Raw genomic sequence first — 18,285 nt, forward strand, 5'->3', positions numbered from 1 at the left:
TGAAGGTGAAGAGAGCCAGTTTCGATAAAAAGGCTACACTCCCTCTTTCATCAGTAAACCCTATACTTAAGTCTTAAATAAATAAAATAAAAAACATATTTTATTTTAAATATATCATATATCTGATTCACCTAAAAAAATTATTAGTAAAAAGAAAATTTGAATGTGAAGGTCATCCACTATTGTAAGCCGAAACAGTATTGCATCCAGGGTGCAGCCACAAGCATCAACTCCATTACAGTCTTTGCAACTAATGTTTTGACATTTGTCTTCATTATTATCAATGAACAGAGGCGATTGAGTCACCAGCATGCTCCATTAGCTTCCTTCATTGCACAGTTGCACAGCTGAAATCACACATTAGGGTGGATCCAACATGGAATGACAAGTTACGGGTGCTAAGGACACAGCAGCTGATTATTTAGGTGTCGGAGCAAGGGGTGAAGGGACTGTGGGGGAGGTGCCAAGGCTGAGATGGGATTTAAGGAGTTGGCCAAGAACTGCACTGAAGGTAAAGTTGTTGTTTTTTTTCTTGTGGGGAGGAGGGGTCCATATGGTAGTAGCAACCCAACATACCTTGAGAAGAGAAGCTCATTTCCATGAGTATAATTAGCCTGTGCTAATGAAATAAGTCAGAGGCACTGCCACCTTCACTTAAGAGAAAATCGATCCTCGTTTGAGGGAGTTTATTAAAGCTGGGGAATAATGGGGAGATAGGGTGGAGGGGAGGGGGGGTAGTTTTCTAAACTCACATTAACAGCTAATCAGCAAAGTGATAGTAACACTGGCGTGGAAACTTGAGGAGAGGTCTGTGAAAATTTGTCACCAGAACGCCGAGAATTCATGTTGTGCTACCAGAACCCAGAATTGAGATGATATGACGCAAAGTAAATAAAGCCAATCAGAAAAATGAATCTGTTAGAGATCGGAGGATACTCGTAAGAGTGGTGGCACAGGACGCTCATGAATTTTGGGGTGGGTAAACATCTCTGGCTTGGCGGGCTGCACTGAGATAATCACTGACGGACATCTCTCCTAAGGTGCCCCAAATGCATGCTGGGTGCTGCGGGTGCTGCTTGCTCATTTATCCAGCCGTCTGGCCAACTCACCTGGAGTGATGGGGGAGACGTCAGGAAGGCAGGCTGCTATTTCACGGCCTGTTAAGCGCTAATTCTGCAACATGCCCTGCGCTCCAATTTTAGGGAACAGGGAGCATTACCGCCCAGCTCAAGGTTCTGTCTGTCTGGATGGTGGACTTGGAGGGTAGTGGAGGGTGGAGGAAAGAAAGGGCAGTAGGGAGAAAGAGAGGTGGAGGAGAAAACAGGGCCGTGACATATTCGGTGAAGAATTAAAAGACTGAGAAACAAAAGACCCAAAGGGGACGGACGGATGAGACAGAACACAGTAAAATCTAGAGATGGAAAGAGGAGGGGGAGAAGAGTGAAGCCTTGGTCGACACGGATTGCTGAGCCAGCACTGCAAAGCAGACGGGCCAGACGTCCACTCTTGCCATGCCAGGAAACACCTTCGATGTGGTCTCTCAAGCCTGAGAACATCCATCCTTTTTCTGTCCTCACTAGAGCTGGAGACTACGCTAGCGGACTTTGGGGAGGAGGCAGGGAAACTCCTGCACTCATCCCCAGCCATTAACAGGCCATATTTAGACTTTAAACAACCAGTCAAAAACACATGTGAGGACAATTTTGGGTTTCATTGACCCTAAGAAAGAGACATGTATAAAATTTGGGAGGAAGCCTGAGAATCCCCCCCTCTTTGATTGGCATTGGTTTGTTGTAGGGCTGGGCGATTGAGAAATAATCGATTAATTCAAACTTTTGTGTTGAGACAATTTTTTGTACCCCAAATGTCGGTAAAAAAATTCTTAGTGGCTTCTGTAGTTCAAAAAACATCCTTGCTGATAGGATAAACATCCTATGACTGAATACTACACGTGTAGTCTAGAAAGGACTCTCTATCCATTATACTGGTGTCCCATCAAAGAGTGTTTTCAGTGCATGGCATGCCAAAAGACTGATGAAAGAACCCATTTGGCAAGTACCTGGAGTGCTATATACTTAAGGAAGGAATTTTCTTTTCATTTTTAGTGAATGACTTAATTTGTTTGGAATGGATGCATCAGCAATTCTGTTGTTACTCGGCTTGTAACAAAACACAGATTAGAATTGAAAATTCGGATTAAAAATATGTGAGTATGTTGAATCAAACCGAGTCGTTCCATCGCAAAATACATCATGGTATGTATCAACTCGTCTTTTAATTGGAGAGATTTGCAACTTTGAAGGAAATGCCACTTGGTGACCTGCAGTATTAACAGTCATGCTGTACATATTGTAAAATGACAACAAGAAAGTCACTGAATCATACTCTCTGAAATTGAGCCGTAGCATATGGAACTGAATCGTAATATCACTGAATCAAACTGAATCGAGTTGTTCCACTTTAAAACAAACTGTCCTTGAAGCCTTCACAATGATTTAACAACACGTAGCCAGCAATAGTCGCCCTAAACAGCAGGCCCCGCTGACCAATTGCAAATTCGCCACCCTGTCATATGAGATGTATATTGCCGTGTCTGCAGTCTGTCTGTGATGTATGTAAAGTTGTTGTATTTTTCCTGTACAGTCTAGTGAAAATTTATTTCCCTATGGGACCGATCGATTGATCAATCAACCAATCAATCAATCAGTCAATCAATCAATCAATCAATCACATATTAAGGATCATGTTTAAAGGTCCATCTTCTCCATGAGGAAGTTTTATTACTTTTACTTTCACATTGTCAGTAAAGAAAGAAAAAAAAACTCTCTAGTACTTGGGACTGTGGAAGTTGAGAGTTTAGAAGAAAAAAAAAAAGAGTCTGTGTTTGGTTTCAGGCTAAATAAAGCAAATCCCAAAAGGGGGGAAATCCAAAGGGCAGCATTTGAATGGATAATGAATCATTGTCATTTGCTTTGTTTTCATCTAAGGAGGGACAATCTTGAAAAAGATTACACAGTAACTAGAAATGAGTTTTGTTTAGTTTTTTTAAATACCGTTTTTAAGGCTATATCTTCCTACCCTAGCTGCCTGGTTAGTTCCCATCTGGACAATATCAGATCAGATTTTTGTCACACGCATCATGTGACCTCACTAGGATTGTCATGGCCATGCTTGAGGTTGTTTAGCCTTGGCCAGTCTACTAAAAAATGGAGACAGTTCAGAATTGTGAAACTGGATACATACCGCCTTATTATTAAGTTGTAAACCACTTTGTACAAGTAATATATAGCTACAACCAGGACTAAAGTAAAACAGTATTGGTCGCAAATGATAAAAAAATCATAGTTCAAATGTACTTAATTACTTTAATTTCTGTCAACCTAATCAAGCGAGGGAGAAATCCACAAATATGGTCACTGGTTGAGACACTTCTCTTTCACCTAAGTAGTCTGATGAAGTATGCAACTAAGCATAATTCTATCTCTTTTGAAGACAGATTAATTTGATTCGTACAGGGAGGATGACAGACTTTCTTTTTAGTTACACTAGAAAGACTAATGAAATAATAACCTCTTATCACATTTTGAAAGCAATTCAGACGTGAAGAGCACTTTATTTGACAAGTGAAACTGTGCTCACCTTCCCACCTGCAAACTGCCTCTGCTGATCACACAACAAATTAGATAAGAGGAAAAACCTTAGCACTTTTTTTTCCCCTCCAAGTGTCTTTGCTCGTCTCAGTGAACAGCTATTGTGCTAATGTGACTTATACTTTGGTACATTTTTATTAGAGGGTGCAAAGAACAGACAGTGCAGGTTTAATGGTTTGACAATGGCGTTTCTATTTAACTTTTATTCCTGCGTATTATTATGCATGGACAAGCAAAGTTGTAATAGGCACTAGTGCATTATTAACACAAATCAAGCAAAAAGCTTGATATAATCTAGCACTCTAGCTAGTTTGACAGTCATATTCAGGAGATGGTTAGTTGAAAGTGATAAAAGAACCAAAAGATAATGTGATGTGCAGGACTACTTTTGAAAGGTGTAAAAGGAAACCGTTACCCATATCTCTGCGTTAGCAGGCATCGGAGGTGCTACAAAAATAAGGCCCCTTTTACCAGTATTCTCATTTCAATTTTTTTTTTTTTTTTTCTGGAGAGCTCAGTATTGTTCATTCGGTAATTTTACCGATTTGACATGTCATCATCATTGCTCTCTTCTTTTTTTTTTGTATGTGGGTGAGTATGTGTATGTGCATGCGTGTGTGCGTGCGTGCAAGTGTGTGTGTGTATTCATTAGTTCACCTAAAACCTATTAAAAAAAATCCCATACCGTTCACCTAAACCGAACACTTCCAGCCAGAGTCGTGAGGCCGTCAGGAGACCCGAGGAAGGACCAAAGAAAACAAAGGAAAGTGAAATCCAGCACCGACCAGACACCACCCACCAGGCCACCAACCAGAGTCCTTCACCAGTATTCTCATTTCAATTTAACAAACACACAACATATAGAAATATGGTATTATTAAACAAAGAACATAATAGACCATGGTTATGTAAATTTGACAGAAGAGGTTGGAAAGAAAGAAGAAGGTTTTTTGAAAAAAATTAGCGACCGGCACATGAATAGCAAAAACCCGCAGATAAGAGGAAAAAATATATATAAATAAAACACTGATACAAATTAAATATAATATGTAATATTTTGTGAAGCCAATCAATGATGTCATTGATCAATTGGGCAAATTAAGACGATCAGCGATTTTGCATAAAAATGCAAAATATCGTCCAATCCCGATACAGCCGATCAGATTGGTGTAAAATCTTAATTATATATACTAAAAAAAAAAAAAAGAACATTTTGATTTTATCACATTAATTCATGAAATTTGTACTGATGGTCTGATCGGGCACAAATATGATGGAGATGCGATAAACATTGTGCTGAAAAGTTTTCTATGAAATGTAGCCTTCTTTTCAAAGCAACTATGTTTCAATAACTTACATTTTTAAAAAAATCATCAAAGCAGTTTTACAATAAATGCATTATTTTTTTTTGTATTTCCATGCCAGTATCCATGTTAATTCCGTGTCTCCTATTCAAGCAATTATATTTTGATGTACCCATACCGGTAGCGGTAAGCTGCCTAAACCCTCCACCTTGCCGGAATGATCAGATGCTGTGGAAAATATGTAAGATCTCAAACAGATTGATGTGTAATGTCCCAGCAGGTTATCAGACCATTGCAGGACCAGCGATGACACCGAGCCATTCCCTCAGAGTGACAAATATCTGGAGGAGCGCAAACACACAGCAAAGCCCCTGTTGGGAGAATGCCTGAGCCGTGTCTATGTCACACTGTGTGAGACAAACACCAGCGCCTGAGGTGTGTGCTACGTGTCATGTTTGTGTGTTTTTTTTTGTAAGCACACATAAATCAAAATCCTAAACACATAAATATGTCATATCTGCTGTACATCTCAACTCCCGTTCCGCCGGCAATAAAGCAGAACCTAAACTTCAGCACTATAGACAGCTAGGGAGGCAAAGTTTGGCTTGAAGTGGAATTGCTGATAAATCAGCGCTCGCCGCCTCAACATTGCAAGCCACCACCACAGATCAAGCAGAAATAAGCCAGGGAGAGCCAAAAATAGATACAACTGGGTGTTTTATGGCTTGTATGGGAGGTGACTTGGAGTGAGGTGAGGGAGCGCTTGCTGCTCAGTACTGCTTTGAGCAAGCAAGATTAATGTAGGCTCTCCGGAGCAACGGCAACATCCCGAGTCTTAATAAGGTACAAACAATCGGCTCCACTCCGCTGCTTTTCTCGGGAAAACTATTGTTGTGCTGCATTGTTTGCTGGTGAGGCTCCTTGGAGACGCCAGCATGCGACCGTCTCCGTTGCAGCCCGTGGAGAGCTCAATGATGGCAAGGAGGTCGTGTCTCGGCGGAGCACGTCCGCGTTTCCACCAAGCGGTGCAGTGCGGTTCACAATGCCTTGGTAAGGTTTGCAATGGGAAATTTGGATCGGGCCAGATGGGGAGATGTAAATTGTGCGGCCATCAGTGGAGCGTAAGAACATCGATAGGATAATGGAGGACATCCCGCATGATTATTATTTTTTTTTTATAATGCTTATTATTATGAAGAAAACAACTAGAGATAGACAGATTATCGGCCGGGCTGATTATGGCACCGATATTCGACAAAAGAGTATTTATTTTTTTATCTGAAGGCGGATAAGAGATCAATTTAAAACGGTTAACTTCGGTGGACTATGTTCGATACCAAGTACCAATACAACTAGTACTTTTGAAATCTCCCAAAAAACAATGATAGTAGAAACACATTTTTATCGCAATACATTTTTCCTGAAAATTGCATGCAATCAAAGGCAATTTTCTATTCTTCCAATGTCTAATTCCCAGTTCCTGATCATAAAACGGCCTCAGTATTGGCTGCTGTCATGAGTACTGATACCTTGAAATAAGGCCCAATAAATATATTGGGTAATGGTCCAATACCAATTTCTGGTATTTGGACTTGAAATTGAAAGTTTCAGTTATTTTGAAATTTTGGAAAACTTTATTTACTGTAGAAAAATATTGTGAGCTATTTAATTGATTACATTTTCATTTAACATTTTAACCTGACATTTAGCATGCTTTAATAAAGCTTTCTTTCAAATGTTGATAAATCTCAAAGGTTGTTCAATAAACATGCTTGTCAACAAGGTTAAGAGCCGGAAATTGTTTGTTTTTTTGCATTTTGATGCCAATATTGTTTTCCCCTTTTACTGAAAATGAACATCGTCTCCAAATCGGCCTCCTGAACTACTAATCATCTGTAACATGGGTCTATCTCTAAAAACAGCCCTTGTATTAGTATTTTCCATTCTAATTTTTCAACAGAAGTGCCAGACTCAAGTGCATGTCTTTACACTTTAGCTAGCACACCTTAACAGAAACATGTCTGTAGTTTGGACCTCTTCCTAACTTTAGACAATCAAACTAGAAATATTCACCTGAACGTAAACTGCACCGCTTGATGGAAACGCTACAAAACAGACCCTCGGCGCTTCCCGCATTTCTGCAATTCTAGCCAGGCCGCTTACCTCGACTCCTTGCACTTTCAGCTTCATGTGATCCTCCCGTGTTGTCTTCCCGTCTTTCCTCTTCTTCCAACAGTAGCCATCCTTTCTGTACTTGACCTTCTTCCTGTTGTACAATATCATCGACCCATTCTGCGGCCTGCATCCACCGAGACAAGACAGAGAGCAGAGGAGAAATACTGAAGAACGGTTTGGGCGAAGGTGCAGCACTGCACGGGCAGTCATTTCAGAAACATACAAAAAAGTCCCGACAGCAGTCTGAAGGCGATGCACCACTGACTTTAATGATATCATTTCTTTATGGTTATTCAGCGTCGGCAATGAATAAAGCTACCTGCAGCATGGATTTGGCAATCAGTGTATGTGCGTGTGTGTCTCAGGGCGGTTTCAGTGACTCTCTCTCTTTTTTTTTTTTCCTCTGGAGAGCTCAGTATTGTTCATTCGGTAATTTTACCGATTTGACATGTCATCATAATTGCTCTTTTTTTTTTTTTTTGTATGTGCGGGCGTGCGAGTGTGTGTGTGTATTCATTAGTTCACCTAAAACCTATTAAAAAAAAAACATACCGTTCACCTAAACCGAACAATTCCAGCCAGAGTCGTGAGGCCGTCAGGAGACCCGAGGAAGGACCAAAGAAAAGAAAGGCTTCAGTGACTCTCTAACACCCAGAGCAAAAAATGCGCGAGAGCCAGACGTCCTTCCTGATCTCTCATTCATCCAACCTAAATGAGTTCAGCTGTTTGAAATCCCAAGAGAGAAGAGAAGCTTCTCCCTCACTCGCCATTCATAATTCATAATTCATTCTCCCTCCACCAGACCACAGCCCGGAGGCTCATCATGATATAATGTAACTATTTGATGATAATCTGCCTTTCTGCTTGGATTTGTAACACAGACATTTAGTGCTCAGTGTTGAACATTAGCAGAAAGTGTAACATAAAACATTTACAAGTCACTCAACAATTAGCGAGCAGTTGGTCGGAGATGCGTGCCGTGTTTGTGTATTGTGACTCGGCCCCCGTATCATGAAAACGGTGCATATGCCGCACTTGCACATCGGTTTAACACCCAAACGCGCTCGCTGGCGCACACGCCCGCGCACGCGCTCGCACAGCTGCGATGATTTGGAGCGCTCCCAAATGAGAGCGCACGGCGGCTCGCTGTGAATGAGCGGGAGTGAGCGAAAGAGAGAGACGGAGAAACATCCAGTCAGCTCAGCTGCTGGGTCTCGTTAGCTTTGAGCTCATCACTCACATGCATAACCACGACGCACGCACACGCATACGCACACCTAAATAGAAAAAAAGTCTCATCAAAGAAAAGAACAAAAGCCGAGTCGATTTTTGTCTCAAGGAACAATTTCCATAATAACAAACCCCACCGATTGTTTTGCATTGTTTTGGTTTTTATTTATTTATTTCCCAAATGTTTATTTATAACGGTGCGCATCATTTTGCAGGGATGCCTTTGGGGGGCCGCGGCGCGCGTCTGTCTCGGTATTACTCATCAATCACTTCCTCAGCACGTTCTCAGGGGCCACTAGGAAGAGTGGGGGAGGGGCTGGTTGGGGTCCCCGCAGTCCCTCCTCTGAAGCCTCAGGCAACACTTTCTAATGAGAGACGCCACTCACACACTTTTCCACATTTTTGTGTGAATATCTATTTTTGCCTTTAGTCAACTTCTGAGCCAGCAAAGGAAAGCTTTTGTCTGTCAAATGACCAGCAACTGCATCTTTATCCTTATCCAAAGATGTAAAAAACAAAAACAAAATAGTCATGACAGTTTTGCACTTTACTGTATGTCTTTGGTTAAATTCACATCTTATGTACGCCATGTTGTCATCTTGGGTCCGCAGTCCTAACATTGCTTTGCATTAGCCTGAGTCAGCTTTTGACCCTTTTTAGTGGATTAGATTTTTGGCAAAGTGGTTTGTTGTGTGACTTTAGCGATACGCTGTTCGTGCTCCTAGTAGTATAAATACGATATTCTGATTAATATTGCATTCCCAGAATAAGAAACAGATGAATTCATCCGTTTTCAACTAGCTCAGATTTGTTTGAGCTCAAAGATATCAACAAAAAAAAAGTCTACAAATTGTCATGGTGGTCCCGTGTTGATTTTTTTTTTAGTTTTACATTAAACTGAAAAAAAATTAATACATTTCGTCAAAACTAATATTTTTTATGAAAATGTCGGTTAACTGGCCAGTGCTTGCCCAGCTCCTTCTGCTTTCATTCTAATAATGTAAGTTGTATTAATAATTTCATTATTTCTTTCACTAAATGGCCATGATGATAACATCAGATAGATATAAAATATATACAGTATATTGTCAGTAGGGGTGCACTGATAGATCGGCCTGGATCAAAATATTTGCCAATTTCCTTAATTTCAAGTAAATTCCTGAAAATAAAACAGATCTTTCCCACCGATCTCACCTCCCTCCACAGATGTCTGAAAATGTCAGCCTTTGTCGTCTACTGTGAGATGATTAATAGGGTTTTGATTTTTATTTGAGTGCAGTTTAAACAACCCATTTGTATAGTTTTGCAGGTATTGTTCAATGTTTTATTGTAAAACAAGATTTGAACATTGAAGGTGTATGCTGTTGCTTATGAAAAAAAATCGTGAAAATTGGGATCGAGAGGTCAGGCTTTTTAAAGATCGGAGATTGTCCAGAAAATTGAGATCGGTAAACCTCTAATTGTCAGGTTTCTGATAAATATATCCCTTACAGGTTTGGAAATAGTCCGTAGTGTTGCATTGCTTTGTTTACAGGTTTTATATTATGTCAAGCTGGGTGACAATATGGCTCCTGCACACATCCAGGCTTTTCTTTTCTACATTTTGCACTCACCACCCTTCAACACTCTGCATGCTTTACAGAAAAAAAATACTTTTATTGGTCATTTTGAGGAGAGGATGCAGAGCTGTATGGGATCTTAATTGTGTTCTCAAGCAGTTTATGCCACCATTAAGGAGGCGTTGTCATAAAGTTTGCTGCAAACACAACATGTACTCGTTCCGATTTGCATCCTTCGTGTCAAATGAAGGACACTCATTAGACGTAAGCACTCAGTAGCAAACAGCAGGATAGTTTTGTTTATTCCGATATCGTTCAGAGTTTTGCCCTTCAAAAGATACAAGCAATGTGTGTTAGCCCTGCACGGGACAAAAAGATGGGCGCAGATGAGATAAGGCAGAAAATCAAATGACACACGGCTATCTGATCTCCTCCGGAGCACTGAAAATTGGGGTGAGACTTCGATGTCAGAGGCTCCACGCCATATTTATCGGCCGGGCGCAAAAACTTTTTTTTCTTTTTTGCAGCTATTCTTGAGGGTCCGTGAGGTAGATGCTATTTTCAATTCATGGCACTCTGGAGCCATATGAGCAAGCTCGGACACCCTGTGAGACAAAGAGCCCAGTCTCAAATGAACGTTTTGGCAACATTACGTGTCTCCTTCCCTTCCCTCCGTCCCTCCCACTCCTTTCCCGCCGCTTCGATTCAATTAATCTTATCAGAATTCTACATATTTATACATGAGAGGGGAAGGCTAAATTCTCTGTTATCATACAAGCGTGACAGGCGGCCTTCTGTCTCAGAGGCCTAAATGTGCCAGATTAATATGGAAATGTGGACCTCAGACCAGCTCCACAGCTGCCTCTCTCTCCTCTTAGGAGTTCGCAATGATAATAAGCTTTACCCTCAGGGTGGTGTTAGGCCTTGTCCACTCCTTTGGGAATCACACATTTACCCAGGTAATGGCATTCACTCAATCACATTTATTCATTTGAGAAAGTCAGATGAGGTTGAGGGCTAGCTTGGCTTTATGAGGCTGGCGACACGTTCAGCATGTGTAATAAAGCCGAAAGCGAGGGAGCCCTGTCCCACTTCTTCAAACACTTGCAGCAAAAAAGTGAAGTGAGTGTCTGAGTCGTGTGTTCCAACACGGATCAGCGACGAGAACCAACAGCGGAATCCTCCGAAATGCTTTGTAAAATCCTGTCAAGTGTGCTGGCTTCCGCAATACGACCGACGCACACATGCTCTACACTAAGTCTAAGTGCACAGTTGCTCCGAACCTAAAGAACACAATCACACAGCTATTAGTAGAATCAAAACTTTTCAACCGTTTAAGTGGTACACAAGTGTATTATTTTCCATATTCCAGAGTGGCGAACATTTGCAATGCTAACGAATGTTGATTTCATCTTTGGGTTTCTTCAAGGTCCCATCAGTTCCTAAACATTCCCTAAACAGTCTTAAAGGTTCTCTAAACAGTTTGAATTGTTCTCTAAGCAGTCTTAATGGTCTTTCTTGTTTTAAGGGACTGTTGTTCAAAATTTCCTTGTGACAAGAAAAACCATAAAGACTTTTTAAACCATAAAAACTATTTAGAAAACGCTGACATGAAACCAAAATTCGATAGCATTGCAAATGTTTCCCGTCAGGGTTCTTCCAAGGTTGCAGCAATTCCTTAACTGTCTCTAGATGGTTTTATTGTTTCTCTAAACAGCCTTAGGCTTCCTTGTTACAAGGATTTTTTTTGACATGTTCAAAATTTCCTTGCAACAAAAAAAGACCATTAAGGCTGTTTAAAGAACATTTAGGAAATCTTAAATGAACCCTGATGTGAAATCAACATTCACTACATACAGGCATATGTCATAAGAAGAATTAAGATTAAGATCTTCTGGATATATAGCTATGAAATTGTGCTCCACACAATTCGAATATGTCTCTTGTTGAGCCTGTGTAGCAGAAATAGCAAAACTCTAGCCCCCGTTCCCCACTTTGCCCCGTTCCCCGTGTTGCCCTGGGGTTGATTAATACCACACATTCTATTTTCTCTACAGAGAGCTCAGCTGGTGATATTTGAGGAGAGGAAGAGGAGAGGATAAGGAGACGAAGAGGACGGAGAGCCGGTCCGCGGAGGCTTTGGAGGTCGGAGGGCGAGCTGGTTTGGGCCTGAAGTGGCTCGGAAGGGAGGAAACATGCTGTTCTCAATTACCCATTGGAGCCTTCAGCAATCTCAGCCTTTAGCCTTGTGTGTCAACAACAACACTTCCACCTCCTCAACTACACGCCTGCGAGTGGTGTGACACATACACTGACCCTATTAAGAGTAAATATGAGGCGCAAATATGCCCTTGGGTACTCCTGCACTGGCACATACTGTAGACTCCAAGTTGCTAGTAACCCTGTTGCTCCATGTGGACATGGCTGAACATCGATAGCACTCCGATGCAGGCCATTACGTATCCTGTCAATCACTACTGAAACATACATCCCATGTGCGAAAAGACTTCATGTGTAGAATGGCACACACGTGTGGCGCCGTGTGAATCCACACGTAGCGCAATTAGACGCATTATATGGCACATCATCTACCTCAAAGCTTCTATCTGGACACAGGGACGCGTAACTGATGACTCACAGATAAGCCCGTCCCTTCAGCCCCGCCAAAAAATGAATCTGCAAGTGGGCCGTTTGCTAAAACTACTTTAAATGTAAATCTGGCATGGCCTGTGGATTTAGAGTCAGAGCCTTTTCTCCCTCTCTCGCACACGGACGCACACACAGACACACACTCACACACTCACAAAACCAAACGTTTCTCTCTGACTGACAATGACGACGTTTACATTTAGTCAATAACCCTTTCAAAACCCGAATATCGCCAATATACAAACAAACACACAAAAACCCAAATATGTTCCTTCCTTCCTTTCCTCAGTCTCTCCTTTGATCTCTTGAGGTCTCCCTGATTTGTTGGAATTTAAAGGTCTCTGGGGTTGGTGGCCTGGTGGGTGGTGTCTGGTCGGTGCTGGATTTCACTTTCCTTTCTTTGGTCCTTCCTCGGGTCTCCTGACGGCCTCACGACTCTGGCTGGAAGTGTTCGGTTTAGGTGAACGGTATGGGATTTTTTAATAGGTTTTAGGTGAACTAATGAATACACACACACTCGCACGCACGCACGCACACATAAAAAAAAAAAAAAAAGAGAGCAATGACGATGACATGTCAAATCGGTAAAATTACTGAATGAACAATACTGAGCTCTCCAGAAAAAAATAAATAATAATAAAAAAATGTTCAATAAAAAAAACAAAGACCCCTTTTCAAACCTAAATATTCAGTCATATAAATGCAATCGCAATACTTGATTGAATAAGGCATTGTTTTGTGTTGTGCGCAGTTGCAGCAATGTTCTTCCGACTTCAGTCCAGCTAATGGCTCATTATGCACATCACACAAATGAATAAGGGACTTTTTAGTGGATCAATCGGCTCAACGTTACGGATCGCGTTTGATTCAAATCATATTATTCCTCTTTCGCTCTAATCCTCACGTTATAGACAAGCTGAAAGGTCAAGCTCATATTTAGGAGAGAACAGAAATCAGTGTATTTGACGTGAACTAGATGGAGATGAATGATGAAACTGAGTTTGCCAAACTGTGTCATATACTCCAGATGGAGGGAAATATTTGTTTATCCAAGTGAAATGTAGAGCTGGGGCGGGTGCATTTTTATGATAGTTTCCTCATCTCTTTTGCCCGCTATGAGAAGTGCCAGTGATTGTTGCAGAGCTCGGACCGTCGCCTTCTGGCATAAAACAGATGTTCCTTTGCACTTATTGGAATGAGGGGGGGATCACGTTTAAAGAGACTGTAAATTACAATAGTTGGAGCTCTTCAGCTGTCTCTTTTCTGTGTCCCTACATGACCTTGTATTGTGGGGGGCCACAGGTGTGGGTGGTTGGTTTACTGCATGTACTGTATGTCCATATTTCTTATCTGGTCCACAGTAGCCCTGCAGGAAGTGCGGCAAGGGAAGCAGGTGACTGGCCATGATGTTTCACTGATAGCAGTAAGCACATTTCATGCACATTTCAGGGTAGCTGCTCAGACGTAAAGCTTTCAGCTTGTGCCACTAGGACATAATTCACATATAACAACATTGTTCGCCGGTTACGCCACTCCATTCTGTCAACACGTACACCTCCGAGCTTTGAAGTGGCGCATAGGTGACAAAGAATTTGAATTTCAAGAGCGTGTACGGTTTCGTGTGTGAAGGCATTTCCTATTCAGCCCTGAAATGCGGTCTATGGTTGTACGTGTTTGTATATGAGGTTGGACTGCTGATGACTTTCAACTGGTTGCTGAAAAGGATTCTGCATCATTTATGTGAAGGATAGCTCTACTCAGACTTTAGTATGAATGCCTGCTTAGTGTGAGACTAAGGAGACAATGATTAAAGTCTTACATTGGCAGTTCCAAGCCTCACAAGCTATTATCCATTTTGTAGACAATGTATAAGTTCAGGATTCCAATTTGCAGATCAGTTAGGCAAGAATATTAAAAAGGCTCATCTGAGGGGCCTGATCCTCGTAACAGAGATCATCTAACTGGCTTATATTGACGGCAGTCAAACAACTGAATTGAGAATACGACCACTACATTAACACTAGTTTGTTTTTCATCCAGTCCAAATTTACTTAACCCTGGAGAACCCACGGGGTCAAATTTGGCCCCTATAAATTCTGCTACTCAAATAACAAAGACCTTTTTTTTTTTTTTTTTTTACAAATTTAACTTCAAAAGTCCAGAGTGCCACTTCTGACCCCTGCATGGGGCCATCTAGTGGATGAATATTGCACTTACATGAGCCAGAGTGGTGGTGACAAGATGGCTAAAATGCAACAAATAAAACAAAAAATATATATTGTTCAATGTAGCTGTGTATTTCATTGATTATTTTCTTAAATTCTAAATAGTTTACTGACAGTTTTTGTTATATTCAGATTTTTCGAAATGATACCCCTCAATCCCAAAGGGTCAAATTTCGCCCTAATCTTAAATTAGGGAATAAATTGAAAAAAACATTGAAAAAGCATATATTTTGGTCTTCAGTGAATTTACGGCAGTCATTTAATGTATAATTCATAATTTTCCAAAGAAGAAAAGGGTTCTTGGGTTCTCCGGGGTCAAATCAACTCAAATTTTAGGATCAAAATGCCACCATTTAGAGGCAGTCTGGAGCCCTGCCAACCTTTTTGAAACAGAGTTCTATTTCATCAATGCTGACTGCCAGAATGGCGGTGTCTAATAGCACAGAATGTCCCTTCACACTCACGCAGTTCAAGTATGAGTACAAACAGCGTAATCAGTGGCCCCGCCCCCTGGGTGATCCGGGACGGGTGTAAGAGCCAGTGTTACGAGAGGGGTATGTCCCTCTTTTATTCATACATGCCACTGGGTTCTGCTCTTCCCTGCAGTTCAACGGAATTGCCTATCTACGTAACGGTAGCTATTTCTTGTGTTTGGGTTGATGTGAAAAGCGAGCAGTTTGCTACACAAATGCACTACAATACAGAACATTGAACTGTACTAGCTTTGTTCAAATATCGTCATTTCTGAATTTACACCAATGAACTGGTGAACTGTTTTTAACAGCATCTTCCATAGCATGTGACATTTTGTAACACAATATTTTCATAAAAGACAAATTAGTTGTGTGCATTATGATAGCAATCAAATCAAATGTTTGCAAGTCACTGCATTAAATCATGGTTGTTAATGGACAAGGCGACCCAACTGTCAATGTGTAGACATACAATAGGTGAGATAGCATACATTTCAATAAAACTTTTCACTACACTATGAATAATGCATGGCAAGTAGGGAATTTATTTTTATAGTTTTTTTATTGTCAGGAAATATTTTGAGTTATTCATTACTACAACCTTGCTTTCATCCCACAAGATGAGGCAAAAAAAAAAAATGGAAGAAAAGCAAACAAAATCAACTGAAATGATTCTTTTTCTCCATCTGAACACAACGTTGTATGTCTTATGTGAAGAAGGCAAAAAGTAGGGCACACTGACACCAGTCTCTCTCCAGAGAGACAAGATGTGGGCAAGGACAGGTTCTCCTCCCCATTCAGCCTCATGCCAGACTGAGTTTATGGATCACCTCGACATGGCCCTCCCTGTCTCTCCTCCAGTCAGTGCCATCACTGTTCCATTGTCCTTCCACCATTGATCCCCCCAGTGACGGAGCACATCTTGGGCCAGCTATTGAACCATTTATGATTTATTCAGAAATACTGCCGTGTCCACAAAAACAAGCCAAAAGCACAAAACTGAAGGGGCAACTGAAAAGACAGAGGTGGAAAGAACCAATGAGGTCAACAATAAGACCAATTTTAAAGGTTAGATCGAATTACACAGTTAGAAGTGATGTTGTACAGGCTGACCAAGCTGGACAGTTTAGAAGAATGGAAGAAGTGATTCTTCCTCTCCCCTCCCTACTTCCTTGGTCCTATTTTAGTCAGAGGGATAGACCAGCAGGGCCCAGACGTCGGAATTGAGCTGTAACTCTATCAGTGTGCTGGAGCGAATCAGAAAGTCTATCCCACCTTTCACCTGGGAATCACATCTCTCTGCGCCCTGCCTGGTCGCCACACCTACCAAAGACAGGCATCATGGGATTACTTGGAGCCGAGGGCTCAGCAGCACCCATCGACAAAGAGTGAGTAGAGGAGGATTTTCAGGACGGACCCCAGACATGCGTAAGTGATGGTGGCCATGCAGACAAAATTGAATTCCAGGCGATTGCAGCCCTCATACACACGTGATGTCAACACTCAACATATTGGAACCCAAGCCATCTTTGCAGCGCTGTATTTGAGAATCCCAGTATGAAATTTACATAAAGAACACACAGCCACCCCTCAATAGCAATACATACAGAGCTAAGAAAGTGGCAGCCCAATTGTGGCGTATTTATTGACAACAAATATAAATATGCTTCAGTTTCTTGCTAAAGTAGCTAAATAATAATAAGAATTGTTGTATTCCACATTTCAACATCTGAATAATATCTACTATAAAAAAAAAAAATCACAAACAAACTGAAAGTCATTTGATTCCAAACAGGAAATACTACTAGTGGCTAAAATCTCAAGCAAAGAGCTGATCAGCGGGGGAGTTGAAATTTAGAGATGCTTTTAACTAATTTTCTTTCATTATTTGCTGATTACTCACTTGTGTTTTTATTGTTCCCCTAAACTTTGATCATTTTATTATTTTTATGTTCTCGCTTGTCTCTTTGTTTTATCCTATCTTCATGATCTGTGGAGCACTTTGGGTTGCCTTATATAAATGTGCTAAATAAATAAACTCGCTTTACCTAGTTTTATGCCAGTGACAGTATTATGCTGGCCTGCCATGAGTCTGAGGACTCAGCTCTACTGCAGCACAGCACAACGAAAATTGCTCTCCGGGGGTTGTGCCTTGGCGCTGCCGCGGCCGCGGCCTGGGGGGCCCTGTGGGGTTGCGCTTGCTCTGTCCTGGCCGGGGGTAGACGGCTCCCCTCTTTGGTGGAGGTTTTCATGAGTGCCAGATTCACCACACCAGCATCTACCGAAATTCAAGCACAATCTGCTTCTTCCTCTGGTCGTTGAATCTGTGGAGGCTGATGTCTGTGGATCTCACTCTGCTTCGTCTATCCTTCCTTCCTTTCCTCAATCTTTCCTTTGGTCTCTTGAGGACTCTCTAATTTGTTGGAATTTAGATGATTCTGGGGTTGGTGAAAGATTATGGTTGGTAACTCGATGGGTAGTAGGTGATGTCTGGTCGGTGCTGGATTTCACTTTTCTTTCTTTTCTTTGATCCTTCCTCGGGTCTCCTGACAACTTCACGACTCTAGCTGGATTCTGAAATATTCGGTTTAGGTGAACGGTATGGGATTTTTATTAGGTTTTAGGTGAATTAATGAGTACACACTCACACGCACGCACCTATACACACACACACACACACATACAAAAAAAAGAAAAAGAGAGAGAGCAATGATGATGACATGTCAAGTCGGTAAGATTACCGAAAGAACAATACTGAGCTCTCTCCCCCCCCAAAAAAGATAAATAAGTGTAAGAACAAGAAACTCGTTTGAACATACTGATCTATTCATGTACACAAGTTGACACGAAACTTTCCGTGTGTGTGTGTGTGTGTGTGTGTGTGGCATTGAAGTTCAAGTAAATGGAGTAGCAGACAGAGACTCGATTTTTTTATGAAGTAAAATGTTTCTTGAATTTCCTTCTCTCTTGGACTGTTTCATGCAATTATTACATTGTGTGCTCAATTTCAGGCACAATCG

At 41.3% G+C, this 18,285-nt stretch overlaps 1 protein-coding gene across 10 annotated transcripts in view; it reads right to left on the bottom strand.

Annotated features, from left to right (window-relative positions):
• The window catches only part of camta1a (calmodulin binding transcription activator 1a), a 347,902-nt gene that overhangs the window by 140,540 nt on the left and 189,077 nt on the right, over positions 1-18,285 (bottom strand). For all 10 annotated transcript variants that reach the window (XM_077575728.1, XM_077575685.1, XM_077575652.1 and 7 more), the window contains one exon: positions 7,118-7,253. In XM_077575728.1, the coding sequence (XP_077431854.1) occupies positions 7,118-7,253 (136 nt within the window). The remainder of the gene's footprint in view (positions 1-7,117; positions 7,254-18,285) is intronic.

The sequence above is a fragment of the Vanacampus margaritifer genome, chromosome 1 (assembly GCF_051991255.1).
Source record: "Vanacampus margaritifer isolate UIUO_Vmar chromosome 1, RoL_Vmar_1.0, whole genome shotgun sequence".
NCBI classification, from domain to species: Eukaryota; Metazoa; Chordata; class Actinopteri; order Syngnathiformes; family Syngnathidae; genus Vanacampus; species Vanacampus margaritifer.